The sequence below is a fragment of the Nothobranchius furzeri genome, chromosome 12 (genome assembly GCF_043380555.1).
Source record: "Nothobranchius furzeri strain GRZ-AD chromosome 12, NfurGRZ-RIMD1, whole genome shotgun sequence".
NCBI classification, from domain to species: domain Eukaryota; kingdom Metazoa; phylum Chordata; class Actinopteri; order Cyprinodontiformes; family Nothobranchiidae; genus Nothobranchius; species Nothobranchius furzeri.
The window spans coordinates 68,289,530-68,311,149 of NC_091752.1; the positions used below are offsets into that span (position 1 = coordinate 68,289,530).

The following is a 21,620-nucleotide window of genomic DNA, read 5'->3' on the forward strand; positions in this document are numbered from 1 at the left end:
TATGTTCACCATGGAAAACTGCCTGCTTCGCTTCGGCTCCCGTCTTAAAGCGACAGTACGGATGTTTAGCATTTCTGTGAAAGAATAACGGACAGTAAATGTTTTATCTTTCATTGGTAGCTTTCAGAAATCTCAGCAGTTGGTGCAAACGCTATTTGACCATAGTTTAAATCAGCTGAATGGATATTTGCGGTGGATATGTGATCAAATTGGGGCAGGGGCAGGCTTTTTACCATCTAAAACAAAGAGCAGGGCCACAAAACTGTTTTGGCAGTTTGAAATTACTTTTCAGTTTGATTCTTTTGAGTTACAGGCAAAATAAAAACAAATCCTAATGCTTTTTCTTGAATGAACACCTTCCAGAAATGGCGTTTGAGAGCAGGGGTCTGCACACTCCAGTCGCTCTCCGTGTTGTGTTTGCACCTGAACTGACCGCTCTGATCAGTACCTACACTGTGTGTGTGGTAGATGCTTCTCTAATTATTGCCACTTTAAAATATTATTTTATCATTAATTCCTATAGTGGATTATCTCTTATTTTTATCTTTCTTTTGGCAGCAAGTAGAGCAGCAATTTCCTAATGTTGTGATCTCTTGCAAACATGGCAACAAAATATTCTGATTCTGAGTCATTTACCAGGGGGCATCTTGACCCCCTTAGGGTCTCTGAAAGGCAAATGGATCCGAGGTGAAGGGGGAGTCAAATGACTGCCAGAGTACCAGGCCCAGAGGGTTGCTGAGGCTTGGGGCCCATGTGCATGCCCCTGGAGGCCAGGCCCAGCATGAACTGATCCACCTGTGGACCCACCACCTGCAAAATGGGGCAGGCGTAACATGGATCTGGTAGCAGACCAGGGCAGAGGCTGATCCCCCTCCCCAAATAAATACAAACAAAAAAATAAATAAACAGTCCTTCAAGTACAAATATTTCTACCAGGTGTAGTTTTTATTTAAAGAATATGTTTATTACCTTACATTTGATTTAACTTCAACAGATTCCCTCATCAGAATGCAGGAATCCTTTTTTACAGTTGGTTTAAACTGCAGCCCATCCTGACACGTGACATGAAAACAGATATTACAGTCCGTCTTAAAATGACACAATCATTTTCTGAATGTTTTCGGTTTGAGCCGATTTAATGAGACTGTTTTCTGGCTGATGTAATAAATATGTTTACAAACAGGTGCAACAAAGATATAAAATTACAGCAAAATGAATCTGAAACCCATCTAGTTTATTTAACAGAACCTCTTTGTAGCATGTAGCGTTTAGAGTCAAATGGGTTTGCTCTGATGATCAGCAGTTGTCACGGAAACGATGCCGATCTGATCCTGTTTGTCTGTTCACAGCAGAACAAATTCGTCCATGCTGTTGGTGTCATCACTTTTCAGCTCGTTCTCTCTCTGTATGTAGGTGATGCAGTTAGTGCTCTCGCTGATGCCCTCCTCCACCTCCCGACTTTTACCCTCTGCAAATATGAACATGGGGTATGTCTCTGAAGATGTGGCGACCGCCTACAAAGGACAGGGGGGTTAGGTAGCAGATCTGTAAACACAAAGTCTGACAGATTTCTAAGCCATGGTCTGAAACCTCCAGACATCACAGCCTCATCAAACCGAGAGAAAACCCAACACCGTACCTTATTAACAGCTGCACAGAACGATTCAAACTCTTTTTGCCCTTTTGCGTAGAACCCTATGGTGCAGCTGGGGTCCATGCGAGAGAAAGACATCTTCCTGGGATGTTTACAGTGAAACGACTGCAAAGAGAAACCAGATCACAAAGAGATGTCACGAACAAATCCAGTAAAGGGTCTAATGTGGACTCAAGAGAATCAAAGACTCATTTCTATTCTTTGGCTTTTGGATCTGTGACACAATGACGTAGGGCTGCACAATATATCGCAAATATATCGTTATCGCGATATCAGTATGTACAATATGCATATCACAAAGAACAGATAAATATCGCAATGAATGTTCAGCTTAAATGTTTTCTACACATAACGCGTTCTGTCAATCAGACGGAAGCATGATGTTTTTTTAACAAATCAAATAGAGCTCTTCACCCATTTGGCCAATTGAGTGGGTTCTCATAGGTCAGATGCCCGCCCCCGACACTTAATTTTGATGGTTAGCAAACATCTGAGTTAGCTTTGTTCTGCTCTTTCTGCTGATTCTGCTTTTCCCGCGATCCACTGATCGCCTTTTCTTGTTCATTTCCTTTTTCCCTTTCCTCACATCTTTTGCTTTTCTCATTTTTATGATATTTTTGTCACTTTTTTTATTTTTTTTGCTTTTGGTTATTTTTGTTCCTGAATTAAGTTTATATTTATCGCAAGTAATATCGTCATCGCAATATTAATCGCTGTTATCGCATATCGCAGGTTTTCCTAATATCGTGCAGCCCTACAATGACGGATGGTATTTTAACGTTGTTCCTAGTGATGTCACTTTTATTGGTTTTAGTGGATTCATGTTTATTGTTCTTGTTTTTTTTAATTGTTGCTCCTGTTTTAAACCTGTTTTAGTGTGCAGCACTTTCTCAGAGTGCTGGAAAGTGCTATATAAAAAAAAGTGATGATCCTAATATTTGGTCATCTCTCCTCTGATTGGCTAACAACAATGCGACTCGACCGCTGCCTTTGTTCGCTTTCTAACGCGGATGTTTCATCTCCACAAATAACACAAGCCTGAAGGAGCTCTGCCATGCTGTGGAGTTGCTAATGCTAACGGTTAGCTTCTACTAGCCAAGGCGTGCTCTGCTCTCTCCTGGACGCTAAACCAACAACAGCGTTCTCTGTCAAGAGCCACGATGAGCGAGTCCATGAATATTACTTTAAAGTGTGACATAGATCCGAGTGGCGGCTCTAGTCTGAGAGTTTTCCCGTATATTTTCTATAAGCGGCTAATGCAGGAAATAGGGGTAGAAAACTATTTTTACGTTCAGAGACAGATCGTATTTCAAAAGTAAGTAAAACTGTTTCTCAGTAAACTTGGTATTTGTAACACAATGTGTTCAGAGTATGGTTTGTGATTCATTCTAAGCTACAGGCAGCCTAAGTCTCCTCCCTTTCCGGTCGGCTTACGGGTCCCCCGAAGAACAAAGACATGAATGCAAGTCAACGGGGCTAAAAACGCTATTTTCTAACCCGCTTTGCCTTACGCCCTGGATCGCACATATGTTGTACTTCAATCCAAATGAAAAATAATGATGGGTGCTCCGACCTCGCCAGTCACGTACTTTGAGATTTATCAGCTTGTTAAAGTTTGTAATTATTATGACTACAAATCAGACGTCAGCACGTCGCATATATGACGTCACCAGCAAATCTCCTCCCCGTAGCGTAGCTGCTACTCACCACATGGCCAGATTTATGGTGGTTCTTTCCTCCTGAGAGAAGGATTTGAAGTTTGCTGAACTTACAGCCCTTTTACCTCCATTTGTCTCCGTGTCTGGTTTGATGACGTCACTTTGTAGTCCTGGACTTATTTTCACACAAAACCTAAAATAACGCTTCTCCCCCTGTTCAAAAATAAGCGCTTTCTTGGTATCAAAATGTGTATTTAAAATTCACGGACATCATATGTGAAAAATAATAAGCGGGATAAAAAAATAGCATTTTTAGCCCCGTTGATTTTCTTTCATTTTTTCGTTCTTCCGGGGAGCCGTGGTCCGGAAGTAGATGGGTTGTGACATCAGACTACAGCTCAAAGTCTGTGCTGAGTTATAGTTAACTTGCCAAGATTGATCTTGATTTAGATAAACTCCAAAAGGTGAATCAATTGCAGAGGTTTCATGAACTGGTTACTTTCTGAAAGTTTCATTAAAATCAATTTGTTATTATGAGACCCACTCTGAAACCAATCATTGGCCTTTAATCTATAAAATTTGTAGTACTTCTTTCTGTACTGTATGTAAGGTGCTTTGGTCGGCTCTCATGCTGCATTGAAATGCACTCAACAAATAAAGTGGTCTGGTCAAAATTACAAAGCATTCAAAAACAATAACAAAGTTTTAAGTATCAGGCGTGACATTAAAAGCAGACGCTTTGATGCTCCACCTGAGAGTAAATCTGTAAGGCTTGTTACCAGCATTCAGACATCAATTCTGCTTGCTTCACAGCCAGACAGGACACGGTAGAATTTTTTTTTTTTTAGATTTTATGGTTTCCTGCAGGCGACAGTTTAAAACCTGCATTTTCACTAAACTAACGCAGAAGAAATGGACATGAAAACATGTGTATTATATGTTTGAATGTGGTGTGAAATGCACGCATTTAATTTGTAGAGAAAAAAATTTGAAGTTTAACGGGTGAAGCATCTGTTTGGAGTAAAAACGGAACTGAGCAAATACGCCGTCTCCCTCCTCTACAGAAACTCTGGCATTTATTTAAAGAGCAAGTCACCCCCTACCAGAGTATTACTCCTCTCCCACTTCCTGATTGAAAAATGCAACAAATGCTGTTGCCTAGCAGACCGAGAGGGCGGAGTCGCTAACAAACACACACACACAGGCTCACAACAACATTGTGACATCATATGGTACCAGCCAACGTTCCAGGGTATCTCTTAGCCAATAGCGATGGCAGATTTAAATTCAAATGCAGTGCAGAGTTTTTACCTGACAACGGCACAACACTGACAGTTTTAGGCAGAATATTTTTATTTTAACTAAAATGCACTAAAGTGCAAAACTATTGACTTCACGTGTCTGCAACACGATTACACGCGCATTTATGTAGTTTATCAGGAAAAAAGTTCATTTGGGGGTGACTTGCTCTTTAACTTTATTGTCTTAACAGAGCTAAGTCTGCAAGTACGCTGAAAAAAGGCAAAAATAATGCAAGTATCACACTGAGACTATGCATTAGCAAATATTTTATATCAAATGACTCAGATCGAATGGCTTAGTTGGGAACTTGAAATGTTTTCATGTAGGTCAGCTGAACAAGCCTCAGAGGAGGAACCAAAACAAAGAAGAGAGTGGAACTGGAAGCCCATACCTCTAAAGGAAAGTTCTCCTTTTTTATGTTCACTGTGGGTTGACAGTAGTGAGGATCTAAGTACAGCAGATGGTCATCTTGTGTAGAGCAAGCCACAAAAAAGAACAAAAGATACTGAGAAAAGATCCAATATCTGGGTGTTATTTTGGGTGTTAGGGGTTTTTTCAGCAAACGTACCCTGGAAGCCAACAAAGAACAACGAGTGCTTTGGTTTGCCACCAATGATTCCAATACAGCACCCCAACCTCAGCAGCTTCTGCAGAAAAACAACAGCGAACAGGGAACGGTTTCCTTTTCTCTACTGCTGTTAAATATCCATGTTTCCACGATCAAAACAATGTTTTTAATCAAAAGAAATTAATCCCACAGTAAAAAACACTCGGGTGTTTTATCCACAAACCACCACACACACATAAACGTTCAATACTTTGACGTAGGTGATGTAGGATGGATTGAGGTCTTGTCCTCCAAGTCGCACAGGAACCAGGATGATGACGGACTTCCAGAAGTGAGGGTGAGGTCGTTCACACAACCTCCTCACGTCCTGCAGGTAGACTGAAAAAGCTCAAAAATATTACTGACAACATTGACCGACAGCCAAACGTTTAGCAAGTGACACAAATATTGAACTGTCAAAAGGTTTGCTGCCTCCGATTTTATGAAGCGGTTTGCATCAACTCTGAAGACCGACCAGAAAAACTAAAACCGCCAAAGCAACAAACTTTGTGAAAACCAAAACTTGTGTCTTTCTTTGAGCTTTTGGACAAAAACGGTATGCAGAAGTTTAAACACGACCCCTGAAAAAGAAGAAAAGCTGTAACAAAGAAATCACTCACTGGTGCAGTCTTGTGCCACATACACAACTAGATTGGGAAGGTCCACCGAAGCCGCCACAGCTTTCCTGAAAAACAGACAACTCCACTTACACCTCCAGAGTAAAACAAAAGCATTTTAGACTAACCGGACAGCCACTTCTCTTCTCACCGGAGGATGTGCGACACGATGGACGGACCGTACCAGTCTCCGGCCTTCTTCCCCGAGCTTTTACCCAACTCCACCAGTCGGTGTATCCCAAACGGGGTGCTGGGGTGGTCTAAAAACCAGGACACCACCCTTCTGTGCGTCGCCTCCATGGGCCTGTCCAAGAGGGATCCCAGGCTCAGTTTTCGACCCCTTTGTTTTCCGTCTACAGCCCAGCCCGGCTCTGTGTTGTCCGCAGACTGAAGCAGGTCTAGGTCATCTTTGACTAGGCTGTACTGAGCAGACCAGGTCCAACCTGAAAAGATATGAAGATGTTCTAGAAAATGAACATAAAGCAGCAAGGTAGGAACAAATAATTTAAGTGGTCTGTGGAGTGTTTTTTTTAAAGTGACAATGTGTAGTTTTTATGTTAATCTCTGGAAATATCCATTAAAATGTTGCTGAAAATGAATGAAATGATGTTGAGTTATTGGCTTCGTAACATAGAACCATGAAAATTGGGTCTAAAATCCATGGGAGCAGGTCTAAGTCTGTGGGCGACGCCAAACTTCCCTCTACGAGAGCCCGTGAGGGCCAAATGCATTTACTGATTTGTAACAAACCTTTACAAAACTTTCACCATTCATAAATGTTGTTTTACACAATTACCTCTTCGCTCGCTGACAGAGCTGAAAGGGAGTCGGACGTCATTTTGCTGGAGGTTGAACAATCTGAAGAACTTGTTCAAAAATTGCTCTCCCAGGGATTTCTGACCCTAATGACCATCCGTTCGTAAGGTCTTACTCCAACACACACAAAAATAAACGCTTGCTTGCAATGATTTAGGTATGAACTGCCCCTTATTGCCAGGGAAAATACACATTGTCACTTTAAATGATGAAAATGTCTCACTTGTTCACTTGAAGGGGCGGGGCTTCAATGAGTACTGCAGTCAGTTTCCTATATAATTTGCTGGGTTCCTTATATAGGAAACCTTTTACTGATTGGCTTACTGAACTGACCTGTATTGGAATGTTTACCGTGTGAAGTGCCTTGAGACGATTCTGGTCGTGATTTGGCGCTTGATGAATAAACTTGAATTGAATAGGGCGATTTTTTCTTATATTGCATAAACGTCTTGGCTCCAATCGTGTATTTAGTTATCTTGATGACAGAAGAGGAATTATTCCATAGAAAAGTATATCATCAACACAAAATTCAACCATATTAGAATAATTAGTTTTCTAGCTAGTGCTAATACCACAGACCACTATTACCAACATCCTATCGTTGGTAATCTTTGATGTTCTTACATACATTTGGTCAGATCTGGTCTCAAATTCAGTTTGTTGATATTTTTTAAAAACTAAAATATCTTAAGGATAAAAACCTCACTTGATTTTGGACAATTAAAGAAATAGCCAATGTGTTCATAACACGAACGGTTGGATACAGCTACAGAAAAGGTACAATTCATCAAGAGTTTGCACTTGTTTTGTTGATGAAACAACCCCATAAATGCAGCTCAGCTGAAGTCGCTCTGTTGGATGTCCAAAAACATTTTTAAATTCCTTTGACAATCAACCCGTTCCAAAACCATGTAAAGAACAATCTATCCCCTGAATTCCAGTTTTACAATTTTAATCTGGTCAGATTCTGACATACAACGTCTTTAAAAAGGTTGAATAACCAAATTTAAACATCACTGTGTTTGCTTCTTAAATTCATTTAGATTTTCAGTAAACAATAGTTTGTTTACAATAGAACAGTTTTAATGCTGAGCTGCTACCGGTATGGCCAGAAGACTCCTGACTTTTTCAATGATTTTTTAAAATTCTGATTCTAATGGACCACTCCACATTTTTCATGCAGGCTGAACATGAAAATAGTCTCCTACACCCATCTCCTGCTTTAGCTTCTGATAGAAAACAGACGGTGAAACTCTAGGATTAGAGAATCCTCACAGATCTACGTCACCCTGTCACTAACATTCATGGACTCACCCATCTGACTCACGACGGGGAAGACTGTTGTTGGTTTAGCGTCCAGGAGACAGCAGAGAATGTCTTTGCTGCTAGAAGCTAACTGTTAGCATTAGCAACTCCACCACACAGCAGAACTCCTCCAGGCTTGTGTTATTTGTGGAGATAAATCATCAACGCCGCAGAGCAAACAGAGTCGTTGCTGTTAGCAAATCCGAGGTGAGGATAGGTCAGAATATCAGGAAACAGGCGCATCTGAGCTGATGTGGCAGTTTCAATTTGAAACGCTGTTAACACCCGGGGTATTTGTGATGAATGACCCTCAGCTGCTACAAAACTGTGTTGTAGCACATCTGCACCGAAGGGCCTTGTTGAGTGTCTGTTAGTGCTCGTTTTTATCTTCTTAAACTTTTGCTTTGCACTATCTTCCATTGGGAAAGAGAAGGAAACTCATCTGTGGGTTATCCTGTTGTCTAGTAGCTCTGGTTTGGGTCAACTGAAAACAATAAGTGCAGTTAGGGGCTGTGAACGAGCAGTTTCTCCCCTCCCTGAAAACACTCATCAGGTGATCTAGGTCTCAACCATTGCAATCAGCTGCCGCACGAACACCTGTTTCCAACTAGTAGCACAGCATAAGTTTGGTGGCATAACTGAAGCGTCAGCCCTTGTGTCTCAGCCCCTCCGGGGTAAAGACATACGTGTCTACCTGTGCGTGTCCACAGAGCAAACAAACTCGACCCAGACGCTGCTCCATCGACACCTAGCAAAATGTGCCATTATCCTGGTGCAGTGGTTAGCACTGTTGCCTCGCAGCACGAAGGTTGCAGGTTCGAAACTCGGCTGCGGCCTTTCTGCGAGGAGTTGCGTGTTCTCCCCGTGCATGCGTGGGTTTCCTCCGGGTGCTCCGGTTTCCCCCACACATCACAACGTGCCCTATAGGTTAACCTATATGCGAGGCAACAGTGCTAACCACTGCACCACCATGCAGCCAATTCATTGTTGTTATTGTTGTTGTTGTTAGCCTCAAGGGCAACATGCCGATTATCACTTGTAAGTGGCTTTGGACTAAAGCGTCTGCTGAATACATAAACATCAACTTGTCTGTGTTTGCTAAGGTCGGACCTTGTTAGAGTGGCTCCGACACAGCCAGAGTCTGATGATGTGGAAAAAAGAGAGGAGATGACAAAAGAAGACAAAGTCATTTATAGATGTGATCGTGCACACCAGCGAGGTAAACAGGCCGACTGGAGCCAGAAACGCTGATACAGCATTTATCAGGCACCGAGATTAAATGTCAGTTTTTACTCAGCTCTGTGAGTTTCTGTAGAAATACTCTGAAACTGAATGTTTTCCTGGTCTTGCTGCATTATCTGCTGTAGGGCTGGCCAATGTGGCCTAAAATCAATATCACGGTTATTACCGCATTTACTGACATGAGAAAAACGATGTAGTTAAGAGTCAGAAAAACGGAACATTTCTGATTTAGCGCCCAACCCAAACGTGTTGTCACCTGGTGGCATCAGGTGTAGGATCAGGCCTCGCGCCAGCAGCATCTGCCCCGTCCGTAGGACGCAACCCCATCCACTGTCGGTGGTCAGAGACGAGCCGGGCAGCTGAGGGAAGCCCCGTCTGTAGGTCAGCCACAGCAGAGACACAAAACAGCGACGGAAACTCTCTCGGTCTTCTGAAAAAGTTCAACAGCACAGCCTAACGTCACCTCAGAGCCAAACGTTTGCGTGCCCTGTGAGACGTTAACCAACACGCCGACGACCTACCTTCATTCTTGATGTTGTAGGACTTTCCAAGAAGATTCACCGGAGAGCTTTTCTTGAATTTAGCTTTCTTCTTCAAAGACCAGCCTTCAGGAAAATAACAGCCCCACAAAAACATCAGAAAGCAAACGCACATGACACATTTAATGAGGTTTGAATGCAACGTGAATTGAACTGACCATATTTGATGCTGTTCCACGCCGACACCAACTTGGATTTTAGTTTGCTTTGCTCCCCTGCTTCCTGGTCCTCCCTGGACTCTGACTCTGAGCTCAGAGGTTCAGCCAGGTCAGGGCAAAGGAAGAGCCAGTCATCCGCGTGGTCATCGGCAACAGACTGGACTTCACAGCAAGCCGAGGACGTGTTGGGATTCATAGCACTCAAATAGGACCGGGACACAGAAAAGACCTGATTCCCATGTCCACGTAAGACTACACGGGCACATAAAACAGGACTCTTTACTACTGCTGGCCCCTGTTTTCCTCTGGATCTGATGAGCTCATTGTAAGGGCAACACAGCTAATCATTCTCTGTGAGGGTAAATAAAGACAGAAGACATGTGACCGCCTCCCGTGACTGAAGGAATTTCAGTTATTTAACTTCAGCTGCTGTAATAATTCTCACCAGCATTCAACAGGACAGTAAGGGGTAAAGGACGTTTTCAGAATGCTTAAGCAACAAAGTGACATGACGCAGCGACAGAAAAGTCAAATTCATGGTAAAGTGTGGTATGGTCACTTAGTAAGATCAGGATTAGTTGTCCGTCCATCCATTTGTAGCCACTTTTCCGGAGTCGGTTTGCGGAGGCTGCAGCCCAAGCAGAGAGGCCCAGACTTCCCCCTCCCCAGCCACTTGGGAAAGCTCCTCCGGGGGAATCCCAAGGCGTTCCCTAACCAGCCGAGAGAAAAAGTCCCTCTAGCATGTCCTGAGTCTTCCTTTAGGTGTCCTCCAGGTTGGACGAGTCCGGAAAACCTCACCAGGGAGGCGACCAGGAGGCATCCGGATCAGATGTCTGAGCCACCTCAACTGGCTCCTCTCGATGTGGAGGAGCAGCGGGTCTACTCCGAGCCCCTCCTGGATGACCGAGCTTCTCACCCTATCTCTAAGGGAGAGCCCAGCCACTCTGCTGAGAAAACTCTTTTCGGCCGCTTGTATCCGAGATCTCGTTCTTTCGGTCACTACCCAAAGCTCATGACCATAGTTGAGGGTAGGAACGTAGATCCACCGGTAAATCGAGAGCTTCGCCTTCTGACTCAGCTCTCTCTTCACCACGACAGACCGGTACAACGCCCACATCACTGCAGACGCAGCACCAATCTGCTGATTGATCTCATGCACCACCCTTCCCTCATTCATGAACAAGACCCCTGAGAAACTCCTCCACATGGGGCAGGACCTCGTCCCCGACCCGGAGAAAGCATTCTGCCCTCTTCTGATTCAAGATTTTCATGAATCGGAAGAATTAGTTGAGAATAATAAAAGTAAAAGCCCAATCAGACTGCTGTTATTGCTTTTAATGTAAAGTTAGTTATGACTAAACATACAAGATAAACAAGGACGAGAAGAATTTAAACAGAAACACCTCAGCCACTTTCAAATTTGTCTGAAATTTCTCTAAACTTTAACTTTTGTAATACAGGTGCTGGCCAGTAAATTAGAATATCATCAAAAGGTTGAAAATATTTCAGTAATTCCATTCAAAACGTGAAACTTGTACATTATATTCATGCAATGCACACAGACCAATGTATTTCCAATGTTCATTACATTTAAATTTGATATTCATAAGTGACAACTAATGAAAACTCCAAATTTGGTATCTCAAAAAATTAGAATATTCTGAAAAGGCTGAATATAGAAGACACCTGCTGCCACTCTAATCAGCTGATTTACTCAAAACACCTGCAAAGGCCTTTAAAAGGTCCCTCAGTCTTGTTTTGAAGGCACCACAATCATGGGGAAGACTTCTGACTTAACAGCTGTCCAAAAGACAATCATTGACACCTTGCGCAAGGAGGGCAAGACACAAAAGGTGATTGCTAAAGAAGCTGGCTGTTCGCAGAGCTCTGTGTCCAAGCACATTAACAGACAGGCGAAGGGACGGAAAAAATGTGGTAGAAAAAAGTGTACAAGCTCTAGGGATAACCGCACCCTGCAGAGAATTGTGACGACAAACCCATTCAAAAATGTGGGGGAGATCCACAAAGAGTGGACTGCAGCTGGAGTCAGCGCTTCAAGAACCACCACGAGGAGACTCATGAAAGACATGGGATTCAGGTGTCGCATTCCGTGTGTCAAGCCACTCTTGAACAAGAAACAGCGCAAGAAGCGTCTCGCCTGGGCCAAGGACAAAAAGGACTGGACTGATGCTGAGTGGTCCAAAGTTATGTTTTCTGATGAAAGCAAGTTCTGCATTTCCTTTGGAAATCAAGGACCCAGAGTCTGGAGGAAGAGCGGAGAAGCACAGAATCCACGTTGCATGAGGTCCAGTGTAAAGTTTCCACCGTCAGTGATGGTGTGGGGTGCCATGTCATCTGCCGGTGTTGGCCCACTCTGTTTCCTGAGGTCCAGGGTCAATGCAGCCGTCTACCAGGAAGTTTTAGAGCACTTCATGCTTCCTGCTGCTGACCAACTTTATGGGGATGCAGACTTCACCTTTCAACAGGACTTGGCACCTGCACACAGTGCCAAAACCACCAGCACCTGGTTCAAGGACCATGGTATCCCTGTCCTTGATTGGCCAGCAAACTCGCCTGACCTTAACCCCATAGAAAATCTATGGGGTATTGTGAAGCGGAGGATGCAATACGCTAGACCCAACAATGCAGAGGAGCTGAAGACGACTATCAGAGCAACCTGGGCTCTCATAACACCTGAGCAGTGCCACAGACTGATCGAGTCCATGCCACGCCGCATTACTGCAGTTATTGAGGCAAAAGGAGCCCCGACTAAGTATTGAGTGTTATACATGCACATTCTTTTCATGTTCATTCTTTTCAGTTGGCCAACATTAGAGAAACAAACATTTTTTCATTGGCCTTTAGAATATTCTAATTTTCTGAGATACCAGATTTGATGTTTTCATTGGTTGTCACCTATAAATATCAAATTTAAATGTAATGAACATTGGAAATACATTGGTCTGTGTGCATTGCATGAATATAATGTACAAGTTTCACGTTTTGAATGGAATTACTGAAATATTTTCAACCTTTTGATGATATTCTAATTTACTGGCCAGCACCTGTAACTGCTCCTGTGTGCTGCGGGTCAAAAGCTCCGCCCTCTGTCAGTTCAACATAGTAAACGTGATTCGTTCTTTAAGAGTGAAACTATCACCCAGGTGCTGCTGATCAGATGTATTGACTAACTGATCAGCATCGGTTTGACCGCTTCTGTTAAAACAGGAGTCTGGGAAAGGTTAAAGGTCATTTCCAAACAATCTGAAGCTGGCAAGAGAAAAAGACTTTTCACATGTTAAGACTGACTTGTCAGGACTGAACATCCCAGTCCTTCAGAGGTCAGTGACAAGAGAAAGGACAAAAAACGAGTTATTTTATACAAAGACACGAAGACTCGATATAAACAATAAACATAACCTGTAGAAAAGTTGAGTGTTAGTTTGTAAACAAACAATGGGTGATGTTGATCAAATGTAAAATGAGGTTGGTAGTTAATACAAAGTACATGAACAAGTAAATACTAGAAAGTTTAAACTCTACTGATCAGTGAAACCCATACATGCGTTAAAACCGCAATAATTTCAATCTGCGCGTGACGCTAACGTCAGAAAACTGCTCCCTACCTCCATCGTGGCATCCTTATCCTTCGTCCTCTACATAGTAACACCTTCTAGGTACATGTGTCCAGAACTCTGATCGAGCTTCGCTGCCTTGTGACTCAAACGTCAACTGGGGCAGCATCACAGCACAGCTACTACAGAACGCGTTCACTTCCTGTTTATGGAGGCCACGTGACATCACTTCTGTGGCCTACTCGGCCCACTGGGCGCGTCGATCCCGCCTTTCTCGCCTCTGATTGGCTACTTCATTTAGCAGCAAATCGTCTTCTCTCGAGCAGACTATATTTCAGGTGTTGTGCCATAAATCGACTCGCTGCCAAAAAATGATTAGCCACTAAAGAAAGGAAGGGGGAAAAATCAAATCGCTGGAGAATTGTTTATTTACATTTATACAACGTTTATATTCAATACAGGGCGCCATTTTACATTGTTTATTTATTTTTTAGTATCAAGGCTGTAACATAAAGAAAGCCAGTTCTTACCACAAACCATCTTTCAATCGCAAATATTGCAAAAAGGATTAATATATCCTCATTGTGAACGTTTAAGACAAATAGCAACACTTAAAACAACTTCCGAACTGGAAAAAACTAAGCTAATCATTTTTTGGCAGCGAGTCGATTTATGGCACAACACCGGAACAACCGTAATATCCTGATTAAAAGGAAATCTTTTTTTTAATGATTGGCATCTCCATGGAGTATGGTCCATTTTGCATTTGATGGACCAGAATGGAGAATTTCTTAATTTTACGGCTTTCAATCACAAATTTAACCTAACTTGTTCTTCTAAGCAATATGCCGAGGTAATCGAGGCAATCCCACCAGCTATATATTCTAATTTGAAAGGCACTTTGTTGTACTCTCACCTTATTCCAAAAATGCCTCCTTTAACAATTAAGAACTGTTCTTTTGTGGACAGGAACTGCAATAATAAAATCCTTAGATGTTGGCTCACTGACGCCCTCTTTCCCTTACCTCTTAGAAGACGGGAATTAGTACGTCAATTTAGTAATTCTGATGTTAAAAACATTAGATGTAACTATCTCAAATTCCCAATCCCTCCTAAAGCCAAGGAAGTTCATTTTAAAACTATAAAAAGTATTTATCCTTGCAAAGATTTCTTGCAGTCTAAATTTAATATTAGAGAGAACGATTGTGCCTTTTGCACTTCTAATATAGAAACTGAGATACATTTATTTTTCACATGCATCTTTACCAAAATTTTCTGGGATAGTTTTCACTCGTGGTTAACGCATAATAATTTCATTCTACGCTCCTTATCTTTTTCTGACATCAAGTTTGGTATTAGTTTGGAAAATAAAATGCAGCAATTCACTGTCAATGATTTGATTATTTTCGCCAAATTATTTATACACAAATGTAAATTTGGCAATACCAAACTGATCTTTATTGTTTTTTTGAAAGAACTTGCATCCTTTATGGATTATCTTAAATTATGTAGTTCCAAGAAAGCCATTTGGCTCTATAACAATTTGATGAATGTTTCCTTTACTCTAATGTTGTTTCATGTAATATATATGTATGTATATATATATATATATATATATATATATATATATATATATATATATATATATATATATATATATATATATATGTATATATTGGTTATGATTTCTGCAGGTTGATATTGAGCTAGGTTAATATTATTGTTTCTGTTTGTACACCTGCTTTTTTTTTGTCACGCTCAGAATTCAACTGTAAATATTGATTCTTATGTAAGCCTGTAAGCTTCATTGGTTAAATAAAACTTGTTATTTAAAAAAAAGACTATATTTTACGCATTTTCTTAAAGATGTGGAACTACATAAATCTAATTTCTCAGTCTGCTAACAAAAAGGTTCTCAAAACAATTGGCACTTGTAGATTTTTACATACATTTGTATAAATTCCTTTAAAGAGCAAGTCACCCCCACCAGAGTATTACTCCGCTCCCACTTCCTGTTTGAAAAATGCAACAAATGCTGTTGCCTAGCAGACCGAGAGGGCGGAGCCGCTAACAAATACACACACTCTCAACATTGTGACATCATAATCTACCATCTAACATCATGGTGTACCTCTTAGCCAATAGCGATGGCAGATTTAAATTCAAATGCAGTGCAGAGTTTTTACCTGACAACGGCACAACACTGACAGTTTTAGGCAGAAAATTAAAATTTTAACTAAAATGCACCAAAGTGCTAAACTATTAACTACACGCGTCTGCAGCACGATTAAACACACATTTATATAGTTTATCAGAAAAAAATAATTGATTTGACAGTGACTTGCTCTTTAAAGACCCACTTTTACGATTTGTCTTTTAGACAGTGACTCCTTTTAGTGTTTTATTGTGTCATCATTTTAATGTGTTCTTAGTATTCATCATGTTTTATCTGCTTTTGACTGGTATTTTTATCTTCTGTTTTAGTTCTTTCGAATGGTTGTGTTTTGGTTTAGCCTGTGCAGCATTTTGGGCAGCTCCCATGCTGCGTTTTAAACGTGCTACGTAAATAAACTGTGGTATGGTATGGTAATTAATCCCCCTGGCTGAATGTTCTGTTAAATGTATTCATCTGTATGTATACGTCTTATGTTCTCTTGATGTACTTGCACTTTGTTAAATAAAGCTAATATATATATATATATATATATATATATATATGTACATATATAATTAAACATATAATTAAATAAATAAATAAACAAACAAATAAATAAATAAATAAAAAGAGCAGACTGTCCTCCTAACCCCTAACAAGAACAGCTGCTTTGGGGAGTTTTGTTAAGAAAATATGAACTTAACGCTATAATACCTAGTTTTCCAAAAAAAAAAAAAAAGTATTGTGTTTATTTAAAAAAACAGAAAAACGTAAAATGGGAACTCACAATTGTTAAATTTATCTCACTGTTGGATTTACTTTATAAGTCTTGGCTCTCAAGCAATTAAGATTAGGTTCCTCAGACTCTATTTCTTGAGGACGCTGAGATCCTTCATCGTGTGCAGCAAGATGTTGGGAGATCTTTTGCCAGCACCATCTTCTTTGTAGTCGTGTGTTGGGGCAGCAGCATCAGAGCCAGCGACACTAACAGACTTAATAAGATCATCAAGAAGGCTGGCTCTGTACCTGGTCTCAGACTGGACACCCTGGAGACCGTGGTGGAGACGAGGATACTGAATAAACTTTTATCCATCATGGACGATGACCAACAACCCCTCCATTAGACAGACGGGAGCACCTTCTTGCACAGGCTGCTACAGCTCTGCTGTCGAAGGGAAAGATACAGGAAGTCTTTCCTACCATGTGCCATCACATTGTACTACAGCAACAACTAAACTCTGGTTCATAATCTACAGTCAGCATGCTTTTCATGTTTTACACTTTTCTGCCTTTTTCATATTGCTATTGTTTTTAACTGTTTTTCTGTGTGTAATGCTGACGCTACGCTGCAATTTCCCAGCCTGGGCTCAATAAAATACATCTGCCTGCCTCTCTCTCTCCATCTTATTAAAGCAGAGCACATAGAATAAATGTGCGCACCTTACCTGGGTGTGACATATGATCACACTGCCCTATTTTGACCAGCTGTTGTGAAAAATAGATCTAAATCATGATCAGCTTTGAATTAAATTTTGATTAAATTGGGACGACGGTGGCACAGGAGTCAAGTGCTTGCCCTGTAAACTGAAGGTTGCAGGTTCAAGTCCCACTCAGTCTGTCTGGTGGTGGCGGGAGGGACCGGTGGCGCCAGTGCTCGGCAGACTCGCCCCCGTCAGTGTGCCCCAGAGCAGCTGTGGATCATCACCACTATGGGTGTGAATGTGTGTGTGAAAGGCTGATTGTGTTGTAAAGCGCCTTGGGGGGTTCCAGGCCATTTACCATTTAAATGATAAACATTTACAGTTTTTTTTTCAATCACTTTGCAACAATTTTCACAACATTAATGTATTTTTTCACAACTCTAGAAACAAAACTCACCATTCATCACTTGTAACACAGGCTGTCCGGTGTTCACAACACTGCATTGTGCATTCACATGTTTAAAGAAATCTTGCACTTGCACAAACATCGGTTCAAAAAACAAATTTACTTTGAAATACCATTGAAACAAAACTCTAGATCACCCTCAGACAAGTAACCCATGGTTTCAATAAGTCATTGTTTGAACAATCATTTAATATTGTACAACAAAATGGGTGATGCAGGTTTCGTAATTGAAATGTTCAAAGTTTTTATTGGTTACATGCAAAGTGAAAGAAGAACAATGTTTTTCTGCACAATAAAATACTTACTTTGCTGCCAACACTAGATGCTAAACAAAAAAGTAGAAACAAAAAGATCTAAACAAATATACAAGCTTACAACTCACCTTGCAGAACAAAGTCACATATGGTACTACATGTACAGTCCACAAAACTCTGGGAAAATACTGCAGTAGTAGAGAGAATACTACAGAGATTGGAATCAATAAACAAATTCTGAAATATGCTGATTCAACACACCTCAGTGCCATCATACTGCAACATAGGTTATTTGAATCAAAGCAAAAATACAGTAATTACAGTAGTTGTAAAAACAAAATCAAATGCTGTGTTTCTCAGCTTTCTATCTTGTACTGTAATACTTTATTACTATACTCTATATGCTCGTCAACTCTGTGTTGTGGATTTGGCCACAGGTTCTCGACTACCTATCAGAAGGGGAGCCTGTCCTCTGCCATTCCCAAGCCCCCACATGCGGGACAGAAATTGAAGCAATGCGGAAATGAAATAAATGGCAGTTCCACCCTCATCCACTAGGGGCTGGTGTCAGAAGCGAGCAAATCCTCATTGACTCCCATGTTAAAAATACCAATTTCACAGCAGAAATAAACATGTTTACAGCCTGGTACCAAAACATGTTTTTGTTTTAAATGATCTAGTTTACACTCATGACAACTCTGAGGGGGGTGAATTTTTTTCTCACTCTTCTGTTTAAGTGTATTAAAAGCCTAAAATTCTGTATAATTAATGAGCATCAGACCCACGTGACCACAGAGCTAGCTCCGTGGAAAGGCCTCAGTAGAGCCTCGGCCTCGCCTGAAAACTGTTCCGTCAGTTTCAGTCTCCCAACTTAGACCATTAGTTGTAGCGTTTGTGTATTTTGTTTTGGATATTTTTTGTGCAATTGTTGGACAAAATGACTTGCTGTGGCATGTCCAAGGAGTCTCCACTTCATTTTTTTCGGTAAGTAAAATTATATTTATGTATTTTAGGTCACTGCCGAGTTGAGCTTAGATATTAACATGTACTGTTTAACCAGGGCTGTGCTGAAGTATATATGTTGATGGCTGTGGCGCAGTGGTTAGAGCTGCTGCCTTGCAGCAAGAAGGTCCTGGGTTCGCTTCCCGGCCTGGGATCTTTCTGCATGGAGTTTGCATGTTCTCCCTGTGCATGCGTGGGTTCTCTCCAGGTGCTCTGGCTTCCTCCCACAGTTCAAAAGCATGACTGTTAGGTTGATTGGTCTGTCAAAATTGTCCTTAGGTGTGTGGGTGCACATGATTGTTTTTCCTGTGTTGCCCTGCGATGGACTGGCAACCTGTGCAGATTGCCTGTTGACTGCTGGAGATAGGCACCAGACCCCCCCCCCCCCACCCCCGACCCCACATGGACAGAGCGGGTTCAGAAGATGGATGGATGTTTAACCATGAAATTTAAATGTAATAGGGTAAAACCCAGTGCATTTAACATAATGCTGCATTTTAGAAAATGGGTTGAAATATAACATGTTGGTGGAGCTGGACCTCAAATCACAAATTAACCTATCGTTTGATTGTTTTTATTCACACAGCACTGAGAGTATTGCAACAGTTGCTAATCATTTTGAGTAGTTATATCAATTGATAGTTAGATCATTGAAAGGAAAGGAATTGACGCTCATTCGAAATGTGATGTGTGAACAGCGCTTAATGCATGCAGGAAAGTCTGCTCCGGTAAACAAATGGCGGACATGAGCTGTGTTGCTTTTGGAGACTCTGAACCACATTATTTTATTAATTTGCTGTGTGTGTCCTCATAATCTTGTGCCACACACACACACACACACACACACACACACACACACACACACACACACACACACACACACACACACACACACACACACACACACACACACACACACACACACACACACACACACACACACACACACACTTTTTTTTCCTGATAACTTGTATAAATAAGTGTATTATAGTGTTGCAGAAACATATAGTTGTTATTTTTGCACTTTGGTGCATTTTCTTTAAAAACTTAAAATTCAGCCCAAAACCTTCAGTCTGGCGCCGTCTTCAGCTCAAAAATATTCTACACAAATTTACAACAGTTTGAAATCAGTCTGGACCAATGGGTGAAACGTCCCATGCAACGTAACCAGGTCCCATGTAAGCTGTCAGACCTCTTTGGCTGTAGGTTATAAAAGCATCGGTCTCAGCCATTGTAGCAGTGGACTCGGATTAGCCGCAAGTGAGTGTTTATGCTGTAGGTCAGCTGTAGTCAGCATTAGTATTATATTGATTTAGTTCTAGTAGCTTGGCTGTAGCAGCTGTAGCAGGTGTGTAGAAGCAGATAAACCTCTAAAACTTGCTGGATAACAGTTGTAGGGCCGTGAAACCGAACTCTGCAGCTAATCTAATGCTATGGTTACGGCTACCTACCATTCAGAGCTGGTTCTGTTGGGTCAGCTCCGGTGGTTTCAGGCAACTCACAAGCTCAAAACAATAAGGCTCAGGTCAGCTTGTCTCCTCCAACTGGACTTGGTCCCTTTCTTCTTGATTGCCTGGGTAAGAAAGGTGAGAAAAGTCCTCCACTTCTAATGACTGCTCAGAGTGAAAAGAATACTAACAGGCAGTGCGGGGGGGGGGGGGGGGGGGGGGTGCTTGAGACCCTGCCCCTTTTGTCCCATGTGGCCAAAGTGCCCTTTTTGAGGTTTAATGATTTTTTTATATTTATTTATTCATTTATTTATTTTTAAAGAATTTTCTGTTTGTGCCCCCTCAATAATAACAAAAATAATAATTAATAAAATTTATGTTTAATAAAGTTATATAGCTGGCGTGAGTCACGCGACCATACCGTCTTTTCCTCACGCCAGAGCGCACAGCCGGTTGCAAGCTGCAAGCACTCACATTTTCTCCATGGCCGAGCAAGTGGTGCAGAGCTTTTAGGACATACATATTGATTGGGAGAAACGGACTAACACCGGTAAGTAGGATGCACACTACTATACAAAGTTATTAGATTATTCTGTACATTATTAAGTTGTTTTGTGGCACTGATCTACCTGTAAGTTTTTTTTCTGCCTGCTTCATGTTGCATTTTTCAAAATTGATATGTGGGTGGAAAAGGACTCTGAGGCAGGCCGAACGACCCCTTTAATGGCAGCTCCGGATCGGCAGCTCCGTGCTACAGACAGAATTTTAATCAACAGCATGAAAATGAATCGCACATGCGGGAAACCCACCCGCTGGCTCATTTTTCTTGCGGATCGGAGGCGGTAGGCGTGATTTCAGCCGGCCAATCAGCCCGTAGTGTCGCCTCAGTCCCAGTCTGACTGCTGGGGAGAAGGTCTGAGAAAAAGAGACGCCTCGGCACCAAAAACTCAAAACGGACCTGTGTGTGAAACCAAATTCCGGTGCGGTTCGGTACCGTATGAGCCCGTGCCGACTCTAATGTGTAAGCGCTATTAGATAACCCCAGTGCTTAAGTGTCAACATATATGAAGTAAGTCTAACAGTGTCATAAATGCAACAAGATTTATTACAAGTACACGTTTGATGCTTTTCAGGTTCTTCTGTGAAAGAAGCTGAAACTGGTATGTTGTAAAACAGAACAGAATGGTTATTATAGCTCTGTGGTAACATTTTCTTTAAAAAAAAAAACTCATGAAGATCTGGCTGCAAACATAAAAACTCTGCAGCGAGGGAAGACGGTAGACTGGCCTACCAGACACCTTCTCTGTTTAATTCTGCAGAAAGAAAGAGTCTCATTAGAAACTCTCCAGTTCAAATAACCACACCCCCTGACAATTCTAACGAGCCAATCAGCGCTGAGTT

The 21,620-nt window shown here is 41.5% G+C and overlaps 1 protein-coding gene across 2 annotated transcripts; it reads right to left on the bottom strand.

The window, feature by feature from the left end:
* Positions 1-1,213: 1,213 nt before the first annotated feature.
* On the bottom strand, positions 1,214-13,667 carry LOC107376227 (cysteine protease atg4da). 2 transcript variants are annotated; one of them, XM_015945222.3, is made up of 11 exons: positions 13,525-13,667; positions 9,899-10,150; positions 9,723-9,806; positions 9,458-9,631; positions 5,990-6,281; positions 5,842-5,906; positions 5,433-5,560; positions 5,183-5,261; positions 5,006-5,082; positions 1,640-1,759; positions 1,214-1,514 (listed from the first exon to the last, which is right to left on the bottom strand). In XM_015945222.3, exons 2-11 carry the CDS (start codon positions 10,092-10,094, stop codon positions 1,344-1,346), a joined length of 1,386 nt encoding a protein of 461 aa, XP_015800708.3. In that variant the 5' UTR covers positions 10,095-10,150; positions 13,525-13,667; the 3' UTR covers positions 1,214-1,343. The 2 variants fall into 2 exon arrangements, with proteins under 2 accessions (XP_015800708.3, XP_015800707.3); XM_015945221.3 differs by lacking the exon at positions 13,525-13,667 and having other exon boundaries at positions 9,899-10,235.
* Between the last annotated feature and the right edge of the window lie 7,953 nt (positions 13,668-21,620).